The 20,396-nt window shown below is 42.7% G+C and overlaps 1 protein-coding gene across 2 annotated transcripts in view; it reads right to left on the minus strand.

Annotated features, from left to right (window-relative positions):
- Positions 1–7,852: 7,852 nt before the first annotated feature.
- The window catches only part of NARS2 (asparaginyl-tRNA synthetase 2, mitochondrial), a gene marked incomplete at both ends in the record, with an annotated part of 50,328 nt that continues 37,784 nt past the window's right edge, over positions 7,853–20,396 (minus strand). Inside the window, 7 exons of one of the 2 annotated variants that reach the window (XM_079549348.1) lie at positions 7,853–7,997; positions 13,364–13,390; positions 15,181–15,278; positions 16,035–16,172; positions 17,515–17,581; positions 19,474–19,511; positions 20,133–20,231. In XM_079549348.1, coding sequence (XP_079405474.1) covers positions 7,853–7,997; positions 13,364–13,390; positions 15,181–15,278; positions 16,035–16,172; positions 17,515–17,581; positions 19,474–19,511; positions 20,133–20,231 — 612 coding nt within the window. Of the gene's footprint in view, positions 7,998–13,363; positions 13,391–15,180; positions 15,279–16,034; positions 16,173–17,514; positions 17,582–19,473; positions 19,518–20,132; positions 20,232–20,396 lie in introns of both variants that reach the window. The other variant, XM_079549347.1, reaches the window with a different exon arrangement.

Genomic DNA, 20,396 nt, shown 5'->3' on the forward strand with positions numbered 1-20,396 from the left:
GAGCAAACGAGCAATTATCCTCCTGACACCCCGCAAGGCCTCCCCACAAGAAGTTACTTCACCCCAAGCTACGAGCTGTTGTCTGGCTTTTCAGGATAATTGGATGTAATCAAGTTTAATTCGGTCGGTGCAGTAACTCTGAAGACTTTTGTAACTGGATTACTGTCGGCTCAGCGGTCATGTGCCATTACGTTCGCTGGTCAGAACAGAAGCCAGAATAAAAACAGATGCTTTCCCCCCACTCCTGCTCCACTGACACCCCTTGAGGATATGGGCGTGCGCTGCGTAGTCGAGATAATGAACTAAAAATTCTATTAGGAGAAGGAAGTCATTGCTGTCATATTAAGTTTCGGCCTCTCCTAGAAAGTGTAAGTTATTGTAGTGCATTTCTATATTTGTTTATAGTTGTAGAGCTAAAAATACTGGAGCACAGATCTATGATGCATGTGTAAATTGAGGTGTATAAATGTTATTGTACAGATGGGAAAACTGAGATCACGAGCAGGAGCGATGAGGAAGGAGTCCCTCAGGTCCCCTGTTTGGCTGTACATCACCAGCCAAAAAAAAAAGGAATAACAGAATTCTGCATCTGGGGCAGATGACACCAAATCACAGAGGTTCAAAAAGATCACTGAGATCCCCAAGTCCAACTCCAACCCGTCCCCACTGACCACATCCCTCAGTGCCACATCTCCATGCTTCTTGAACACCTCCAGGAACAGCAACTCTACCACCTCCCTGGGCAGCTTCTTCCAATGCTCAACCACTCTTCTAGAGAATAATTTTTTCCTAATATCCAACCTGAACCTCCCCGGGTACAATTCGAGGCCATCACTTAAGGATAGATCTCCTGCAAGCTACAGGTGAGAGGCACATGATAAACATAATGAAGCCAGCAGCATAAAGGCCTTCCAACCCCCTTTGGTGTTAACTTACTCAGGTGGCATGTGAAAGGATGTTCTCATCATCTTTTAGGTCAAGCTCTGCAGACTTGTAGAATCATCATAGAATTGTTCAAGTTGGAAGGGACCTTTAAAGGCCATCTGGTCCAACTCCCCAGCAATGCACAGGGACACCCACAGCTCCATCAGGTGCTCGGAGCCCTGTCAAACCTGACCTTGAATGCTTCCGAGGACGGGGCATCCTACGCTCTTTCCTAATGAGCCCCTCAAGCTCAGACTTCAGGCCCAGTGATTTCACCCTGACTAATGCTGAGGCCAGACAGATGGGAGACTGAAATATGGCACTTTTTGAACAGTGAAAATAATCACAGCATCAATGCATGGAAATGATGTGATCTTGTGGTTTCACAGCATTTTAGACTGTTTGGTGGCATAGGAACCACATTATAACCCTGGCTAAAAGAGCAATGAACGTCAGATAGACACCTCTTAAAAGGCAGTCAGTTTTGAATTGCAGATTAACTGTAAAAAGACCAAAGTGCAAAGAGACATTTCCAAGACCCATGGCAAAGGAAGAACTCCAACTCCCAGTCCCAAATGCTACAGAGTGGCCACCCTCAGCTGAATGCTGTTAAGCTGTGGATGCAGGCATATGCATCTCTGGTTTTGGCCAGATGGCTATTTGGAGTTTCTAATGATCTGGGAAATGAGCACTTCATAATGTTCTGTCTCAAAGGACTGAGCACAAACTTTCTTCCATTTTCCATACCAGCACTGTTACAGATGGCACCAGATCTCAATCAGTGCTAAAAACAGTACATGTGCTCCAAAGAGGCAATGTACTCCTGCAAGGCAAAACACCCTTTGAGTTCATTAACAAACATGAAATTTGTTAAATACTTGAACCCTATGCTGCCTAAAATCACCATAAACAATTATTAATGCCAATAGCTTTTGGAAGTGTTTTTAAGCCATTGTATAAGCCCTCAGATTCCATCTGCGTTGTTATTTGGGTTCAGCAAGTTCAAACGTGGGGCTATAGAGAAAACAGCACCTCTGTATGTTTACAAAGAGGAACCCAAAGCACAAACTTGAACTGCTGTGCACGGCCCCTCCTCAGTGGCTGTGATGCAGTAGGGGCTGTTGGGAATGCCAGGACACACGTGGTGGTTTATTTACAGTACACAAGTGGAGAAGTCACCCCAAGTGCTTCGAGGAGATGCTGCCCTGAGCCTCCAGCCTGGCAAAAACAAGGCCTCAGGATTAAAGCAATGCCAGAATCTCCTAGAGCCTGAGGTCTTCAAAGGGTTAAAAGGATAGAATCACAGAATGGCCTGGGTTGAAAAGGACCACAATGATCATCCAGTTTCAACCCCCCTGCTATGTGCACCACCAGACCAGGCTGCCCAGAGCCACATCCAGCCTGGCCTTGAATGCCTCCAGGGATGGGGCATCCACAGCCTCCTTGGGCAACCTGTTCCAGTGCTTCACACCCTCTGTGTGAAAAACTTCCTCCTAATATCTAACCTAAACCTCCCCTGTCTTAGTTAAAAACCATTCCCCCTTGATAGCACTGAATCAATGCTCAAAATCACTCTGGGAGTAAAGACACCATAGAACTACAACGATAAAGCCATCGTGTCCATGAAATAGAACTATTTTCCCCCAGTGGCTGGAAATCTGGCATCTCTCGGAAGACGTGGCAGCACAGAACGATCCAATAAAGAAATGTGTGCAATGTTTGTCAAGGCCACCTCCCAGAACACACCGAGATTTTTTTCTGACCCATTTGTGTATTGTTTGCCAGCGAGCCCCCTGGCTGGCTGCTTCTGAGAATCCAGGCCTCTGCTGTTACAGAATAATACATTATTACATAGGAGTATCAGTGCATGAAGCTGCTGAAGACAGTGAGATACACAGCTCTTGGTGAAAAGCAAAAAGCTTTGCAAAGAAAATTAAAAATACACCCTGTTGGCTGCCTCAAATCATTCAGAGAAAAAAAAAAAGAAAAAATCAATTGTAAGAGTAATAAAAATAAATAGCAGCGCTGTGAAATCTGCATTGGCAGATCTGAAAGGCCCCGGGACACATAGGGATAGATAAAAATCACTGAAGTGCTGTCTGGGATCTTAGAAATGCCAAAAATGCATTTGAAACCGGATCAGCTGCAAATATTCTGGTGTGGGTGCACCCAAAGGTGGAGGGAATTCTCACGGGGAAGCAACAAGTAGGGATTTTGGCCTGTTCCATGGTTCTGCCATATATCTTCCATAACCTTGGGCAAGCTGCTTAATTGCTCCGTGCCTCAACCTTGCACAGTAAAACAGCGTCAGCACTAAATGCAACGAGGATTCTGAAGTCGTTTCACCCACATTTCACCCATAACTGAGCCTACAATTTCTGCTATTTGTCTTTTAAATGGCCACACAGCTTCGCCTGGTGCTGCCTTTTTATGTGAAAGCATCTTTGTGCAACACCTCATGCAGCAGACATTGAGACACAGCTGTAGGACAGCTAATCACACATTTTGCAGCAGCCATAAAACAATGGGAGCCATAATTTCTTTGAACTCTGGGTCAAACTTCTTGTTAGCCAAGCCTGTAAGATCTCATACAGTAAATTATATACGTCTCTTTACCAGCAGGATCATAAAATAAAACTTTACGATCCTTCCGAAGGTCACGGCTCTGCAACAAACTATATGATACAACAATAAATTCACCCCTGAGACCACCATTTTATGGCTTCCGTAGCTTTGCTTAGATCTGAGGAAACTGAGACTTTGACAATCTTCATGCAAAATGTTACTTCTCCTTTGGACCCATCTCCCCCTAAGCGTGAGACAGAGGCTGAAACAACAGCACTAACGAGCGGCACTGCATCCAGCAGCAAAGTCTCATTTATCTCTATACACACATTTAATCGGAACAATGACCAAAGTGTTTCTTGGCAAATTAGTCCCCTTCTTCCCTTTAAGAAAAACACAACTATAAGCTATTTCCAAAACAACCAATATTAGTCCAGCAAACAAAACTGTCCGTTACGTTTCCCATCAAATTCCTGGCATTTCCTCAAGGGATGCTCTATAATTTAGACCTACTACCAAATGAACTGGAAAGAGGACTGCTGAGCTGAGCACCTTGATGTTTCTCCCTTGTGTCTGAGGGCTTCAATGCAAGTAAGCCAGCTAGAAACCCTGTGCCAGTCTGCTGACTGAACATTTGGCCCAGGGAATGGACTTTTATTTCTGTGATTGTATGGAAGGTGGTACAACAGTCCAAGATTCCACACTGCCTGAGTAACACAACATAAATCATACGGGAGAGAACAGCCATCCTTTAAACGTTTCTCTGAGTTTACAGGGTCACTGTTTTATTCCCAGGGCTGCTGCCCTCCCATCGTTCTGTCCCAGTGTTACAAACCCAGAGGTGCAGCCTTTGATGACAGCGATTCTTTCCTCTGAAATCCAAAGTGAGGACAAAGCTGAAAAGAGACAGTGCTGGTCACCAAGGAAGGGAAATGTCAAAAAAAAAAAAAAAGACTTACCCAAAGTACCATGATGGTTACCTGGCCTTGAGAGTGGACTGTTTACAGCACTAAAAATACCCCTATGTGAGCTATTGTGCTCCCGTGTGCAAAGAATAACAGCTTTTTGTTTAAAGAAGTTTTTATCCGGCTTCAACTCTTGCCAGACTGTAGATTCTAAGCAAAGATGAAGCAAGGAAATGGCTTAAATCTAAAAAACTCTGTTTCCCTGCCTGCATCTCCAAGAGGAACGACCTCCCCATCCTCCTGATTAACTTCCTTTTCATTCTGGAGAGAAGACTCGAAGGAAATACATGACATTCCACATGGAAATCCCAGAGAACACACATTGCATTCCTTAGCAATACCAGCCAATGCTATTTATACGTAACTCGAGGTGAAGTATGCCAGACTTGAGGGAACGAGTGGCTCCCACCCTTGCTGGGTATCCATTAAACAAGCTTCTTACAAGAACACCACTGGGGTGTTAAGCCTAAAAGGTATCATTGCACACAGGTCTTAGACTCTACCTTCTCTGTCTCCCCTCTAGGCAAAATGGTGCACGTTGCAGGCTGCTTCCAAGCCTGCACAACCCTTTTTTCCCCCCTTTTTGAACCTGACCAATCAGCTCTGGTGGGGACAACCCTGTTCTCCTGCCATTCTGCCAAACTGGAATGAGTTCTGCACCTGGAATGAGCTTTTTGATCCAAGGGCAATGCCCACCAGGTCAGCTCTGCCAACTCACCAAGAGCCTTGAATCAAACAGAAGCACACGCACACAACTAGGGAAGCTGCTCGTCTTGGACACGTAGTTGCAATCACAAGAATCGCCATCCACACTTCACTCTTGCTATGCTTCTCTTCAATTTCTGCCTTTCTGCAAGGGCTACAACCAGGACAACAACAACAACAACAAAAAACCAACCCCCCCTGACATCACTTCACATGCTTACCTATCAACAGAATGAAAGGTTCAACCTTGATCTGTCCTGCAACAACCTCTTTCAAGACAAAGAACAAAGGGTGGATCACATCAGTCTTCAGTTCTCACAAGCTGTCAGCTCATATAAGGCCTCGATAACCACTCCACAAGCCTATTTAAAACACTCCTTCCATCCCTGCCCTGACTTGTGCATCGTCCCATATCACCTTCTGACTTACTGGCACCTTCCATTGTCTTCTTTTCTACACCTTGTTTTTCACCTGTCGCTCATTAGCCCCACCCTGCCCATCAGATCTGGCATTTCGCTGCCTGATCACCCACCTCCTGCTGACAACAGCCTGCTGATGCCAAAATCAACACTGCCACCCTGCAGCTGCTGCGGGGACAAATGCTGAGTGGACAGGAGATGGTTTTGCTGTCAGCATGTGAGCTTCTGGTTCAAACACTCCTTTATGGCGACTGTGACAGACTCAAGGACTGAAGATCTCAATGGGCACACTTGCTGACTGCATGTTATTTAGGAACATCGTATGGATGGGGCAATTGGCACATGCACTCTTTCTGTATCTTTCTGCTGCGAGTGTTCCAGCGATGGCATTTAAGATAACTCATTAAAGGAGGAGATAGTTCGAATGCATGAAGATATTTGGGTGCCCTACGTAGGAAGTGGTGGTTTCAAAGGGAAGGCAGGTGCTGGAACCCACTCATGGAATCACAGTTAACAACTCTAAGGATTCTGTGATGATTCTGTGAACTGAGGCAGCACCAGGAGATACAAACCAGCAAGTGCACAGTTAACGCCTGCCTAACCAAAAAGAAATATGACAACAATCTTGATATGCAGGAGATGTCCCAGCGCATGCACCAAGCACCCCAAAGCAATGACCTTGTGGTGTATGATCGTGATAAGGAGGAGTCCCAGCCATGAACCAAACCAAAACGTGGCAGGTGCCACATAACATAAACATGTATTTTTAGATACTGCAGGTGCAGCATTACAGAGCCCTACTGCGGAGAAAATGTGCCTGCAACGTTACCAGCGCAATGCTATTTGATTACTATCTTTAAATCTCTTTCATTTGCTTGGAGGAAAAGTCTTTGGGGCTGTTCTGCAGCCACTTCACGTTCAGTGTGCCAGTTTACATGGGGTTCATTAGCAATAAGGCTGTTACCTTGCTTTTTCTCTTTATATAAATTGTTTTTACTGCAGACATCTTGGACTACAGAGTAGTAAGCACTATGCAAATGACAATTTGCTGGATTGTGATAATTTAGAAGGGAAAAGGGATGCTGGAAACCCTCAGTTCAAGTCCCAAATAAACCACTGGTTTCCAATTGCCTTGGGCAAGTCACTTGATCTGCCCTTAATCCTGTTTTCAAAACAGAAATGAATATTTCTTTACCTGGCAGGGAGGCTGAGAGCACAAACCCATTAAAGACTGCATGGAGTTCAGATCCTACAGAGATAAGCAATTACTTAATACACATGCAATGGCTGGCAGTGGATGGTGGTTGTTTCAAAATACACACAAAACTGTTTGGGCCAGATGAACACATCACATATTTATATTTAACACCAAAAAAAAAAAAGCAAAGCAACAAGGACGAACACCAGAAAACTGCACGTTGCCTTCAGAGACAGGGATGTGACTGAACGTTTCTGCTATGAAAATGTGGTTGTTTGAGCACACAGAACAGGTATCTCCTGCAGAAGCTGTGTAAGTAATTTGTGTATATGCAGAAAGAAACATCTACTGGAGACTGGAGGAAACGCTGTGATGCCGAGTGCCACGGTTTTATAACAATATAAGGAAGCATGAAGAGTTACAAAACAACCCAGTGTACATCTTTATTGATGATTCACAAAATCAAACATCGTTCACCTAATTCACTCCAGCAGTTTCAGGGTGACATTTCTCCTTGCTAGGTTTGGCTGATTTTTCCAACGTAAACAGTATTTGCTTTTAACTCAGGGTGGGGAGAACCACGCTTTATACAGTTGTCATTTCGTAAGAGCAAGTACATCACAGCAGGGACAATACTCTGCAATTTTACAATCCTCAACCTTCAAAGCACTGCGCAGGCATTTAATTAAAGCCTACTAAAGCCTCACAACAGACCTGGCTCTCAGTCCATTTCAGGTCACACCTCCTTATGAATATTTCACATCAAACCCCCACTACCTCTGAACAATACTTATTCGGGACTGCCATCGTTTGTGCTCATGGGAATCTTAACTCTTTGGTTAAGTGGGATTTATTAATGCTCCCAAAACGCACCAAAGATGTGAACTGCTGTCACATTAACTGCAAGCATGCTTCTATTATCTCACAAGAACATATATTATTTTCAGTTAGGCAGTATCCAATTTACTGAGAGCTTCCCCAATACAACGTTTCTCTCAATTTTCCTCTACAATGCACTCAGTCATACGCCAATATTATATACACGTGGTCACACGGGCAGTTTTCACACTGCTGAGCTACAGCAGACAGGAGTGAGGAAACCTGGGGAAAGGAATAACATCTTTGATGTTGTCAACACCCAGGATGTACTGCAGGTAGCGTTCAAACCCCATCCCGAAGCCTCCATGAGGAACAGAGCCAAATTTTCGCAGGTCTAGGTACCTGTAATTTAAACAGACAGTTACATTTGCAGCACATTTATGCTGATGTAATTAGAGAGAGCTTTTTTATCTGGCGTTTCGCTTTCCATCTTAATTACTTCCCTTTGACCCTAACCACTGTGGATTCCTGCCAACACAGCCAGCACTGAAGAGGGGCACGAAGCGGTGGCGCTCCCTGACAGGCAGAACTGTATTAGCAAGAAGCCCCAGGTGCAAATGTAAACCAGCAGTGCTGTGCCTTGCCAATATGCTACAGCCTGCTTTGTTTAGGAGCAAGAACTCATTTGGGTACAAAGTACAACTTTAACATCAATAGCTCTACATGCACTGAGAGCACCAAAGTTTTTAAATATATCCCTAATAGAAGCACAAGCCCAGGTTCCTACAGCAACACAAAACATTCCCACTGTCAGAGTCCCCTGCTTGGGTTTGTTCAGCTCTTGCCAGGCAATTGCCCTACAATAAATTTTCATCTTCTGTCCAGTCATCTTTTCAATAGGCCGAGTCATTTCATTTCCAGTAATTCCTTAAGAAGTCATTTTCTTGGCTCAAATACATCTTCTTGTCTGCTGAAGATTCCTCCTGAGTGTTATTTTTTTCTTAGGGTAATTATAATGGCTTTTTGGTCACCTTTTCCCCCCTTCCCAGCCCTCCCAAATCATTTTCACAGACTGATTTATTCACTCCCACAGCAAGTCAGCAAAAAATCCTGTACATTTCTTCTCCAAAAATGAGATCTGCAACAAGACATCGCAGTTTGGAGAACGGTACCTGTTGTGTACAGAAAAGCCAGCTGCCTAGTTTGGAGCAGCTATTCCAACTATGTGGGTGTCAACAACATTAAGATGGCTCAGCTCCCCCTCTCCCCTCCTGATTTCATGTGACATGATATGCAAGAACTGTGTTTACAGATATAAACTGTCACCAACAATTATGTTTTAACAGGAGTGAAAATCAGCTCAGTGGGTCTGCTCTTTCATGGGGCCGCTCCTGAGCCTCCTGAGCCCACAAAGTTGTGATGTATGAATGCACTACAAAGGGTCTGTGTGACTGCACATACACTGCATGCTTCTCATCCCCATGTATGAGTGTTTCATCAGCCCAGTTTACAAAAAAAGCAACTAAACCTCAATGCAAATACAAAATTATGCTGAAATATATATATGAAAGCATATAGATATCAATGCATATAAACACACATCTTGAACTATACACTTGTTCACACAGTTTGACAGTTTGTACCATACCACTTTTTTTCTTGTGGTTCATTAACAAGAGTTGAAATTTGGGAAGCCACTTATTACAAGCAGTACAATGTTTTGGGGTTTTTTCTTCTTCTTTTTTTTTTGTTTTTCCTCAAGAGACTTTCTTCCTCCACTCCACTGCCTAACAAGTAAAATCAAAAGCAGAACTTCTTACCTCTTCCTAGCACTGAGTTTCCACTTACATACTGGGAACTGCCTCCAGAAAACCCTGCTTAGCAGCTTTGTGAAGAAGATGATGAGCAAATCTAATGCTGAGGGTGGTGACTTGTAAAATATAAAGGGCCTCATAAAGCTGAGGGATGTGGGTGATATGGGTGCTGCCCGTGGCAGGTTAACCTGCACCGACTCAGCAGTTCTGAGAAGAATTAGCAAACCAGCTGGTGGCAACTCTAGCAGCAACTGGGAGTTGAAATAACAGCACAGATATTGCAGGTGACGTCAGTCAGACTCTGCCTAGCGCTTTCATTCCTCTTTGGTGGCAATGCAGTTTATAAAGTCATCATAAAGATTAAATAACTCTGCTCCTTCCAGATGGACAATAATAATAAATTCTACCCTTGCTTATCCAAGGCTTTCATCTATGGATCTCAGAGCACTCTGAGAAGCCATTCTGGCAAAAGAACCAAAACAAAGCCCATTAAAGTTAATAGAAAAAGTCCATTGAATTAAACGTGCCTGTGAATCCTTCCTGATGTCTGCACTTAGAAAAAGTGAAGGAATTGAGAAATTTTCCGTTCTTCTCAGATGAAAGAAAGAATAACTTCCTGCAGATTAACAGAAAAATCCCTTTAGGCTGGAAAATGTTTCCTGAGGTTTCCTTCACTCAATAATCTCCACACATTGTATGTTTCTCACCTCAGAAAACACTCTCAAACTAGTCTAGCTATTTCTCCCAGCAGCTTGTGCTTCAGAGGACGGCTGAGACTTCCATTGGCAACTGAGGGAATGTGCAACGTTATTCCAATGGGGGAAGTAAGTTTCCATGACCCCTGCTATCTTCATTGTTCATGTTCTGGACTTGGAGGACTGGTAGTTCTGAGATTTGAATCTTACTAAAATATGTGCTGCAACAACATCCCCTGGCAGTGAATTCCATGAGCTTGTTACGTGCCAAGTTAGAAAAGCATTTCCTTTCATCCTTTTCAAAACCTATATCCTTGTGTCACCATCACCAAATCCTGTGATGCACAGCAAGGCACTGTGAAGATCAGTGCATTCTCAGTGATCGTTTGTAAAACAGAACGTATGCTTTTTAGTCTCCTTTCAAAACAAATATAATCTTGATCTGTCATATAACCATCTTGTAATACTGAAGCCTCTGCTGCCAGTCAGAAAAAAGTAAGGCTGGGAGAACAAAGACACTGTCATCCCCAGAGCTGAATATTTTACTGGAAGAAAAGAAATATACTAAGGAAAAAATATGGGTAACAAAAAACTAGCAGTGAAATGGGTTAGCATATGAAGGATCAGTTCTATTGAATGTTTTAGGAAATAAACATGCAAGCACCACTAGTGAGGCACTGGAACTGCTTGTCCAGAGATGTGGTGAATCCCCATCCTTGGAGACACACAAGATCAGTCTGTAACAGGCTCTGTGGAAATGACTGAGCTGTAGGTGTCCCCTGTTCTCTGCAGGGAGTTGGACTAGATGACCTTTAAAGGTCCCTTCCAACTCAAACAACTCCATGATTCTGGGTTCTAATGCTGGGTAAAATGCTATCTTTGGTATCATGCAAATTCTGCTCTGCTACAATGTTTTGGTAATCCACAAAAGAAGGCGTTCAGAGTGTTCAGTGGAAACCACTGATATGAGCTGGATTTACAGTCCATTTATAACACAATATATTCAGTACCCCATGGTCACAGAATTCACAATCTGCCCTCTGGAGCTAACAGCCTACACTGGCAGAGAACAGCAGGAAAGAGGCACAAAGGCAGCAAGTGACTTCCCAGAGTAAACTCTGATCTCCTGACTTTCCCACCTCAATTTCATAGATGTCTCTCAGTCTAGCCAAAATCAGCATCTACAGCACTGAGCTCTGTCTACAGTTCAAAGGAAGGAGTGTGAAAATAAGATAAAATTACTCCAAAGTCAAGCCAAGTACTTCCCCACCTCTTACTATTTATGGAAAGGAACCTGCACAACAGGAAAGCTGTATTGAACTGAAGAAGACTGAGAGGGGGTTGGCCATATTCCTTTATCTACAGATTGTTGGTTGCCTCTTTGATCAATGACTCCTCCACAAGTAAGGAACTCTTCAAGCCATTGAAGAAACAGTGTGTCCCAAAACACAGAAGAAAACAATCAGAAGTGGAGATAGGGCATTATCTAAGGGATTTCCAAAGGGACATCTCATATAGCTGTCCATTCAAAAGTTAGCAAATATACTTCAAAAGAAATGACTCAGCTGTTCTCCAAAGAGTTTGTGTGCCAGCTTTGGAGACTAAATTCGTTCATTAAAATGGAGGAGATTAATTTCAGTCTCTCCTGCCATCTCCTCTGAGAAGGATGCTGGCAACATAACTACCTCTTCACTGGCAGAATGTGGACTGGATTCCAGAAGTTACCTGGCATATTCTAATCCTGCAGCTTCCCAGCACATCAAACTGTGCAAGGGGCAAAAACATTTTCAGTCTCCTATGGGAAGCTGCATCACTTCAGTGGAATGGAGGAAAAAGGGGAGAAGAGAGTCTCCCAAATGAGATTACAGGACAGCTTCACATGACATGAAACCGAAAATGGGTGATGGGCAGTGTTTCTCGTGGGGGGCATAAGACAGGGCTGAGCTATTTTAGCAATGCTGAAAGGCTCCCTGCTACTGAGCATCAGACTTCCTAAGGCTTTATCTCAACATCTAACCATACACCTGATCAGCCTTGGTCACGCTTTCCTCTCCAGAAGACCCAATATTTAATTATCTATGTATGTAAGAGTTGCTGACTATGCTCACCTAGGATATCAGGTGCTGGTCAGAGTCAGGAGTAAAAACAACCATCACAAGTACCACAAAGGGCCCTGGGATTCTTCTGAGTATTCCACATAAGCTTCAAAGGGACAACTAAGAAACAGAGTAGGCTAAAAAGGTTCAACTCGACTGCTACTCCCTTACACAGGCTGCTTGGTCTATAAGATACACTGGGCATGTTAACAGCTTTCTACCAGCAGCTTTGCCTGGGAACACAGACAGTTAACCTGTATGCCTGTCTAAAAATATTTCCTGTAAACAGAAGCTACAGGCTCAGAGAAATTACAGAAAGAAATTCTGACCCTCTGCTTTGGGTTAGATGAAGTGATACAGTGCATTCTGACCCATAAATGCAAATAATAAAGGAAGACATTTCATTCACCTTGTTTGCAAATGGATGATATAAAGAACTGCCAGGCACTGGCCTGTTTCAAAGTGAGTTCATACTCAGAGGAGAGTGTAAGAATCCTCACTACCACTGCATTCTTCAAGGCAGTCTCCCTAATGGCCAATCCAAATACTAAAGAGCATTTGAATACACTCTTCTAAATTTAAAATTCTCCATACTATCAACCTCTCAGTAGCTTTGACAAAGCACATACCAAGAAACACTTGTCAAGAGGAGCACTAAAATCTTGTCATTTTAATGGGCTAAATCGTTAATTCAAAGGTTGTTCTGTCTCCTTAGCAGGACAGTTTTAATTGCTTCAACAGCTTTGTTAGGGAAGATTTTTCAACCCAGTTGCTCTGTCAATTGCAAAGGGAGTCATTCACAGAGCTGTTAAAGGTCACAAATTGCTTGTGGTTCTGCAACCTGTTTATCTCATGTGATGGTGGCCAGAATCTATTCAATTTGGAACACAATTTGATGACTTAGTATCACTGATGAGTTGTAAATTAATCCACTTTATGCAATCCTGAAAGGAATGACCTGTGCTGTCCACAGACAAATTGGGAAGATAAAGTAAGTAGCATTAGATTAACTTTGTTGAAGTGAACTGGCTGTTCCATTGAGACTGGCAGTGATGGCCATGCAGCTGGGCCAAGAAACGTCCCCCTCAAGAACTGCATGAAAAAATGAAACAGTTGTTTAAGGAACCTCAGAAGAAATACAGCAAAATAAGAAACAGTCTTACCATTGGTAGGCATCTGTGAGTCCTAATCTGTGGAACAAGAAGAAAAAACCTCATAAATAAAGGAACATGGAGCTGCATATGCAGCACTTGCCTGGAAAACAATGTTATGAGGAAAGGGAGGGTCTCCAGACTAAACTGAGTTGAAAAAGGAAAGGCAGGAAATAAAAGGAAGACATACTCAACTATTAAATAAAAGTAGCTTCTGTAAAGCAATTTAATGAAGACATCTTTTCTTAATTGCCACCAGTAGATCCTCCACCCTTTTCCAACCCTAGCAGAAACAGCACAAAGTTGATTTTTTTCTTCCCATTCCTCTCAACACAAACAAAAATTTCTGTAGGCAAAATGAGAACATTTCTCTGATCTCCAGCACAATGCAGCAATCCTTGACCAGAACTTTTAGATTTACTGTAAGAAGCGTGCATAAGGAGACAAGAATCCAGTTATCTCTGTCTTGTTTGTGCTGGGACTGCAGGAAGTAGAATTTAAAGGCATTAACAAAATATTTTGGTCCAGCAGATCAGATCCTGAGGACTCAAAACAGAGAAACACGTGGTGTTATTTTTCCAGTTCATCTTAAGTGCAGAGCTATAGTCTGAGGTCACTGAAGATACATCATTTGTAGCTCAAAACACTTCCTGTGACTTTCCTGTCACACAAAAAAAGTCTGGCTTTGACCCTTACAAAGATCCCTCCTCCAGTCCCACACCTGGAAGGCTGTGGACTCTGGATTCTATGGGTAGAAATGTCAAGTGCACTTTGCTTCAGCTGAAGCATGGTTCTGTCTGGAGAGTTCACAATGAAAGCGACAGCATGCACAGTGAAGCCTTGCAGGGTGTGACACCATCCTACACCACGAACTGTGAACCAATCTTGCAGTGATTTTAATTGCCCTATCTTTTTTCATTATGCTGAAATGGATTTTGCATTTCTCCACTGATGAGATACATCACCGTGACCAACTGGCTGATTTAAGTGATGGATTCATTCCCAATGTATAAATTACGTTACTCTGGGATTAATTCTCCTCCAAAACTGCTTTGTAACAAGTGTACAAATAGTACAAATGGACTCAGATGAGTTACGAAAAGTTATTTTGAAAATTCAGACTGGATCCAGGGAGTAATTGTCTAGATTGTCTCCATCTAGAGATGGAGATTTACCCCATCTCTAAAGTCAATTGCTGTTAACGAAATAACAGCTCTGATGTTCTGACACTGAATTTAGCCTAAAATTACCCTAAGCCTCACGAGTCAGAACAACGCAGTAGGGAAAAAAACTGCCAACAAGGCCATATGACTTCAGTACAAGTTTCAGCTCTTTCCAATGAAGCCTTCCACAAAACTCTTAGCAAAGAACAGTATTCTATGAAATACAGTTACTGAAGTCAACTGTACCACAGCTAGGCAAAGCTTCCCAGCTGCAGTTCCTCCGTTGCACAACATGGTAACAAAAGTACTTAAGCTCTGGCTACACAACTTTCACCTTCACAGTCAACTCTCAGACACAAAAGTTGTGACTGAAGGGCTCAAGGATGAAGTGCCTTGATGAGAATCTGTCTCAGACAGTCCCCACAGAGCTAAGGCTGCTCCCCTCCCCTCTTCTGCAGTGAGCTGAAGCCGAGTGGCACTTCACATGCCTACAGCAGAAGGACAAGACCTCCTCCACTGGTTAGCAATTGCTTACTCAGATAAATAGGTATCTCAAAAGACAACAGACAAACAGTTGCCCTTCCAGTCCTGCCTTGCAGGCACTGAGGGCTGCCTGAACACACTTGTGGCCAGGCTGGTCACCTGGCACCTGCAGGTTTTCTGTACCTCTGTAAGCGTGATTCCAAGAAGGGAAGTCGCTCCTCTCTCAAGCTGCCTCCACACAACTCCCCTATTCCTGGTACTAGAAGATCAACAGCTGCAACCTTAAAAAGGAGAAAACTAATTTAAGTTAGGCCATACAGTCTATAGCAGAAATGCAGCTGGCAGTATTGAAGTGCATTAGGAACACAGTGCTATCATCTGTGCTATTGGTTTGGGTTGATTTTCTTCCCCGTTTTGTTCTGCAGGGTTACTTTTCTACAGCTCGTCAGATACCGAAATTAAAGCAAGTGAAGCAAGAGCAGTAAATGGCAGTAGAAGTCACACTTTTTAGTAGAAGCACTGATTCAGACTGGTCTCGGTTTAATTGGAAAAATCATACTTTCAAAGCAAAAGACTTGTGGAAGAAGTTTATTTCTAGTGTCCATCTGCTATTTGAGGATTTCATGGTAGATTTGGATGACTGGGGAATCATGGGTTGCCTGAACCCATACAATTCTAGGCACTTAACTAGTAGTACAGATACACACTTGGGAGAAAAAAAAACAAACTATGGCAAATATGCCTTAAAGGTTTTAAACAAATACTTCATGCTACCTATCTCCTGTATTTTCCTCCTGCTACTCCTGCTCTGGGATTTCTTCTGTAACAGAAAGAAGACTGGGCAGGATTACCTACATGATGGCCATGTCTTACCTTGGCCTTCAAGACTAGAGGACCAGCAGAAAGCCATCTTTGAGTTGGACAAGATGATCTTTATGGGTCCCTTCCAATTCGGGACATTCTATGGTTCTACTTACTTTTAAGCTAAGACACACACCTCAATGAAAAGGAGGGGGAATTGTGACCCATGGACTCACTGTATGTTGAGGTCCATCTTCATTGTCCCGCATGTAGAAAGGTTTGAGGTCGTAGGGGTAGTTAATCACAAATACAGGAACCTCACCACAGTGCTTCACCAGGTACTTCTCATGTTCTGTTTGGAGGTCACAGCCCCACTGTAAAGAGAACAAAAGCAACCTAGTATCTTGCTTTTGTGTACCTCACCTGCAGCAAGACACCAAGCAAAATCCCTGCATAGAGTGGCACACTTTTGACTAACACAAAAACATGAACATTAACTTCTGAGTTCACACAACCTACTGGGAAAATATGCTAAGTACACAATGTTCCACAGGTATTAGGGCAGAGCAAAGTAATGAAAATAACACGGCTTAACTTCCATGGAACAGGGCCTGATCGTCCTTGCATCAAGCCCAAATATCTGATATCAAAACAGAAAACAATACAAAACCAAAACAAACAAACCAACCACTTGGAGTTCTCACCACATAGCTTCAGGGAAATAGGAACTTATCCAAAATTGGCTTACTCAGCCAGACTGACTTCAGCATTCTCATTTAAAAAAAACTCAGCATCCTATCAAACAATTTTTTATTGGAAGCATTGGACATTTGCAATGTCCTTTGCTTTTCCTGCTTTCTTCCATGTTATAAATGCTGTGGCTTTTGACTAGAGATCTCCAGCCCACCACAGGATGTGCAAAGTATGCAGAGAGAATGGAAAAGAAGAAGGGAAATACATTCTGCAGGCTCTCCTCATCTGAAAATATGCTGAGTTTGCTGTTTCAGATTTAGATAGTACAGATTTGACTGAGGTGGTTCCTTCCAAATCTCTGTTCTTATGTAGTCAGCTGATAAATCTCCTTTGCATCAGAAAAAAACGGTAATGATTTGTGCAGCAGCACTGCTAGCACGATTTGTGGCTATATTCACACACAGGATTCAAGGTTTGACACCCACTTGCTCACAGAGACCAGACAGCTACCCAACCAGCTATGAAGATGTCTTCAGGCAGAGGATTATTTTCCTTAAAATAGCAGAGTGAGGTTAAGACTAATTGTTACACTGGAGATAAGCACAAACACAAATGCTCTCAACGCTGCCACGTATGTTCGAAATTGGGCAAAATACAGTTTGCAGAAAGTCATAATCTAACACTGTTTGTAAGACTATTACATGATTCTCTTTCCCAGATGACAACTAGCCTTTGGAAAGACAAGGGATTCCCTTTGCCTACATGTATGATGCATGGTATTTTGACGTGGTTTTGACTTATCAACCCTTGTTAAAGTTTTGGTACTTAAAGTTTTGGTGCTACCTAAATACAATTCCTTTATTTGAAGACTATTGAAATAAGCTTCTTAAGATGACCATTAATGAAACTAGAACACACTTAGCACTGCTTGCATAAAGAGGGAAAGGTCCCTGAGACCTAAAGTGCTCAGACTGGCTGTGTGCACCAACAGGCATAGGGACAAACACCCAGACAACTACCTACCTCTGGCTTAAAAGTGAAAGTTTGAGAAGCCTGTTTCAAAATTTCCACTGCTTCATTGTAGGAAATTCTGCAAGAGAAAAAAAAAAAGCCTTTGAGATAACTGTGAAAGGAATAACAATTAAATGTTCTGGCCAAGTGTTGCACTGGAAAATTAAGGAAGCATTTCCCCAAGACCATGCCAACGTGTAGTGTGATGTCAGACTTCCCAGTAATACTGCTTGGAATAGAAACCAAAAACTTACATTTGGTATGGCAAGAACCCTATGTTTTCCTGTGCTTCAGCTACATGCAAAGTGAAAATGCTGAGCTCTCAAAGCACTTCTGCGTTGTTGCAACACTGCATTTCAGTCAGAAGGGAGTTTTGCACAAAAGCAACTTTATACAAATTGGAGGATTTTTTTTAATGCCTTCACTGGCATAGATCCAACACAGCTCCACTGTTCCAGTATTAAGGAAGAATAACAGCCCAGTGTGCAAAGGACTTGCACCTCGAGTGTTTTCATTGCATTTTGCAAATATCACAATATTTATTTGCAGCAATGTTTCCCTACTCCTATGACAGTTCTGAAATCAGAATTCCCACTAATTTTCACCAGAACTGATGAACAGAATCATGCCAACAGAAAAAAAGGGTCAGTTAAAGATACTGCAAGTTTGGTAACTGGAAATCAAGTCTCAATGGCAGATAGTTTTGCTGACAGATTTTCCACAAGCCAAGCAAATGCTGCAGGCAGAAAGGGTAACTTGCTCACAATAATTTCCTCTCTCTTTATCGTTATCCAAACCCAATTATAAACCAAATTACGTAAAGAACATGAGCTCTTTACATCCAGCTACATTCACTGACACATGGAATATTCTGGAGAAAATACATCAGGAATGCATTGCTCTACGTGTTTGGGCAAAGTAAGGCACAGGTTTAACCCACACTGCTGGGATGTGTAAGCTAAGAATGCCCTAGATCTGCCAGTAACGGAAGAGAGGCAGAAATGGAGGGAGAGATGGGCTGACTCAATTTCTTTTTCCATGGGAGAAGCTGAGAGTAACTCTGTCCTCCTGGAAATATAAGTTAGGTACAAAGAGAGAAGGATCAAAACGGGGAGAAAGATTCACTTCACAGAAGCCCTCTGTGGTGTCTGTGCAAATAAGATGCACAAGGAGCATCTTTCATGATCTTGATGCAAAAAGAAGCCGAGCTGCTTAACAGGAAAACCAGTGCTGGGCTGAGTAACTGAAATATTCTGTTGGATGAAGAGAGAGCACCACTATCTGTAGAGACTGGCAAGAGAAGAGGAGAGGAGATATTCTGGGCAGCAAGGAAAGAAACAAAAATCTTTCAGTTCTTTAGGACACAGAAACTGAAAAAATATGAGTTGCACAAGTAATTGGAAATATTTTAAAACCCAATTTGTTTTTCTGTCAAAAAATATTTTTATAAAAAGGGACCTGTTATTCAGAGAGGTGCTGGATTCCTTATCCCTGGAGACACTCGAGGTCCGACTGGATGGGGCTCTGAGCATTTGATCAAACTGGAGATGTCCCTGTTCACTGCAAGGGAGTTGGGTTGGATGGCCTTTAAAAGTCCATTCCAACTCAAATGATTTTATGATTGTATGAAAATGTGAGGGAAAACAGAGCAAGCACCAAAGCTGAAACAGAGGAGAGCGAAACCAACTCATGAGGTGCATGCTGGAAAGAGGATGCCTTGGTAGAAAGACGATCCTGTCTAGGTAAGCAAAAGTGAAAGGACAGTAGATTCGATGCCAGTCTCATGCAGGAGTGAAAGGGCAGCTAGGGAACAGAACAAAGGAAATTTAAGTTCATGCTCTTTAGGTGACATCATATTAATTCAGAAGTATTGAGTTGGGGGGAAAAAAAAAATATATATATATACAAAATAGGAATGCTTTTCCCAAAAGGCCTCCCTCCTCCAGTTCATTTTGAAATTAAAATACTCACATTACAAATTTGTTCTTCAGCATTTGTTCCAACCTGCCCTTGTTCAAAACAAGAAAAACAAAATGGTAAAGCTACTCCTAAGAGTTCACAGGTCCAGAATAAAGACAGAAAAGTTACCGCCCCCTCCAAGTTCCCATTTACAGATCTGTGTTGTGCTCTAAATATATGTCAAAATCCGCTTCCATGTCATTCTGTACTAAAAGGTGATGTGACAGCTAAAGCTCTACCACAAATGCCAACACCTACAGAAAGTTGTGAGTCCTCCCTGTGTTGGTCTGAAAAATAACTTAAGGTCAGGCTTAAGGTTCCTACGGTTTTAAACCGAGATAGGGGAGGTTTAGGTTAGATTTTAGGAGGAAGTTTTTCACACAGAGGGTGGTGAAGCACTGGAACAGGTTGCCCAAGGAGGCTTTGGATGCCCCATCCCTAAAGGCATTCAAGGCCAGGCTGGATGTGGCTCTGGGCAGCCTGGTCTGGTGGCTGGTGACCTGCACACAGCAGGGGCTTGGAACTGGATGAGCATTGTGGTCCTTTTCAACCTAGGCCATTCTATGCTTCTATGATTAACAGGAGAACACAATAAAATCAAGCCTCTCTATTGTCAAGAGCCCCCCCAAATGCATAAAAGTGTTGCAGCTCTTTCCTGTCACATTTATTACCTTCTGTGCAGGAGCTACATATTTATGAAAAAGCTCAACATCACGAGGGCATTTGGAGAACACAGTGCTTGTTGCTGTCTTGAAAAGATGTTCCATAACCTAAAAGAGAAAACAGAAGTGCATGGAAAATTAACAGTGCTTAGACGTCCAGGACTATAAATAAAACACAGTACACATCAACCAAAGGGTACAAAAGGAGGTTTTGCATGATCAGACTGCATAAGAGAGTACCAGCTTGCTAATGCTCCTAATTAGCAGGCTTGC

Source organism: Tetrao urogallus (assembly GCF_951394365.1).
Source record: "Tetrao urogallus genome assembly, chromosome: 1".
Classification (NCBI taxonomy): domain Eukaryota; kingdom Metazoa; phylum Chordata; class Aves; order Galliformes; family Phasianidae; genus Tetrao; species Tetrao urogallus.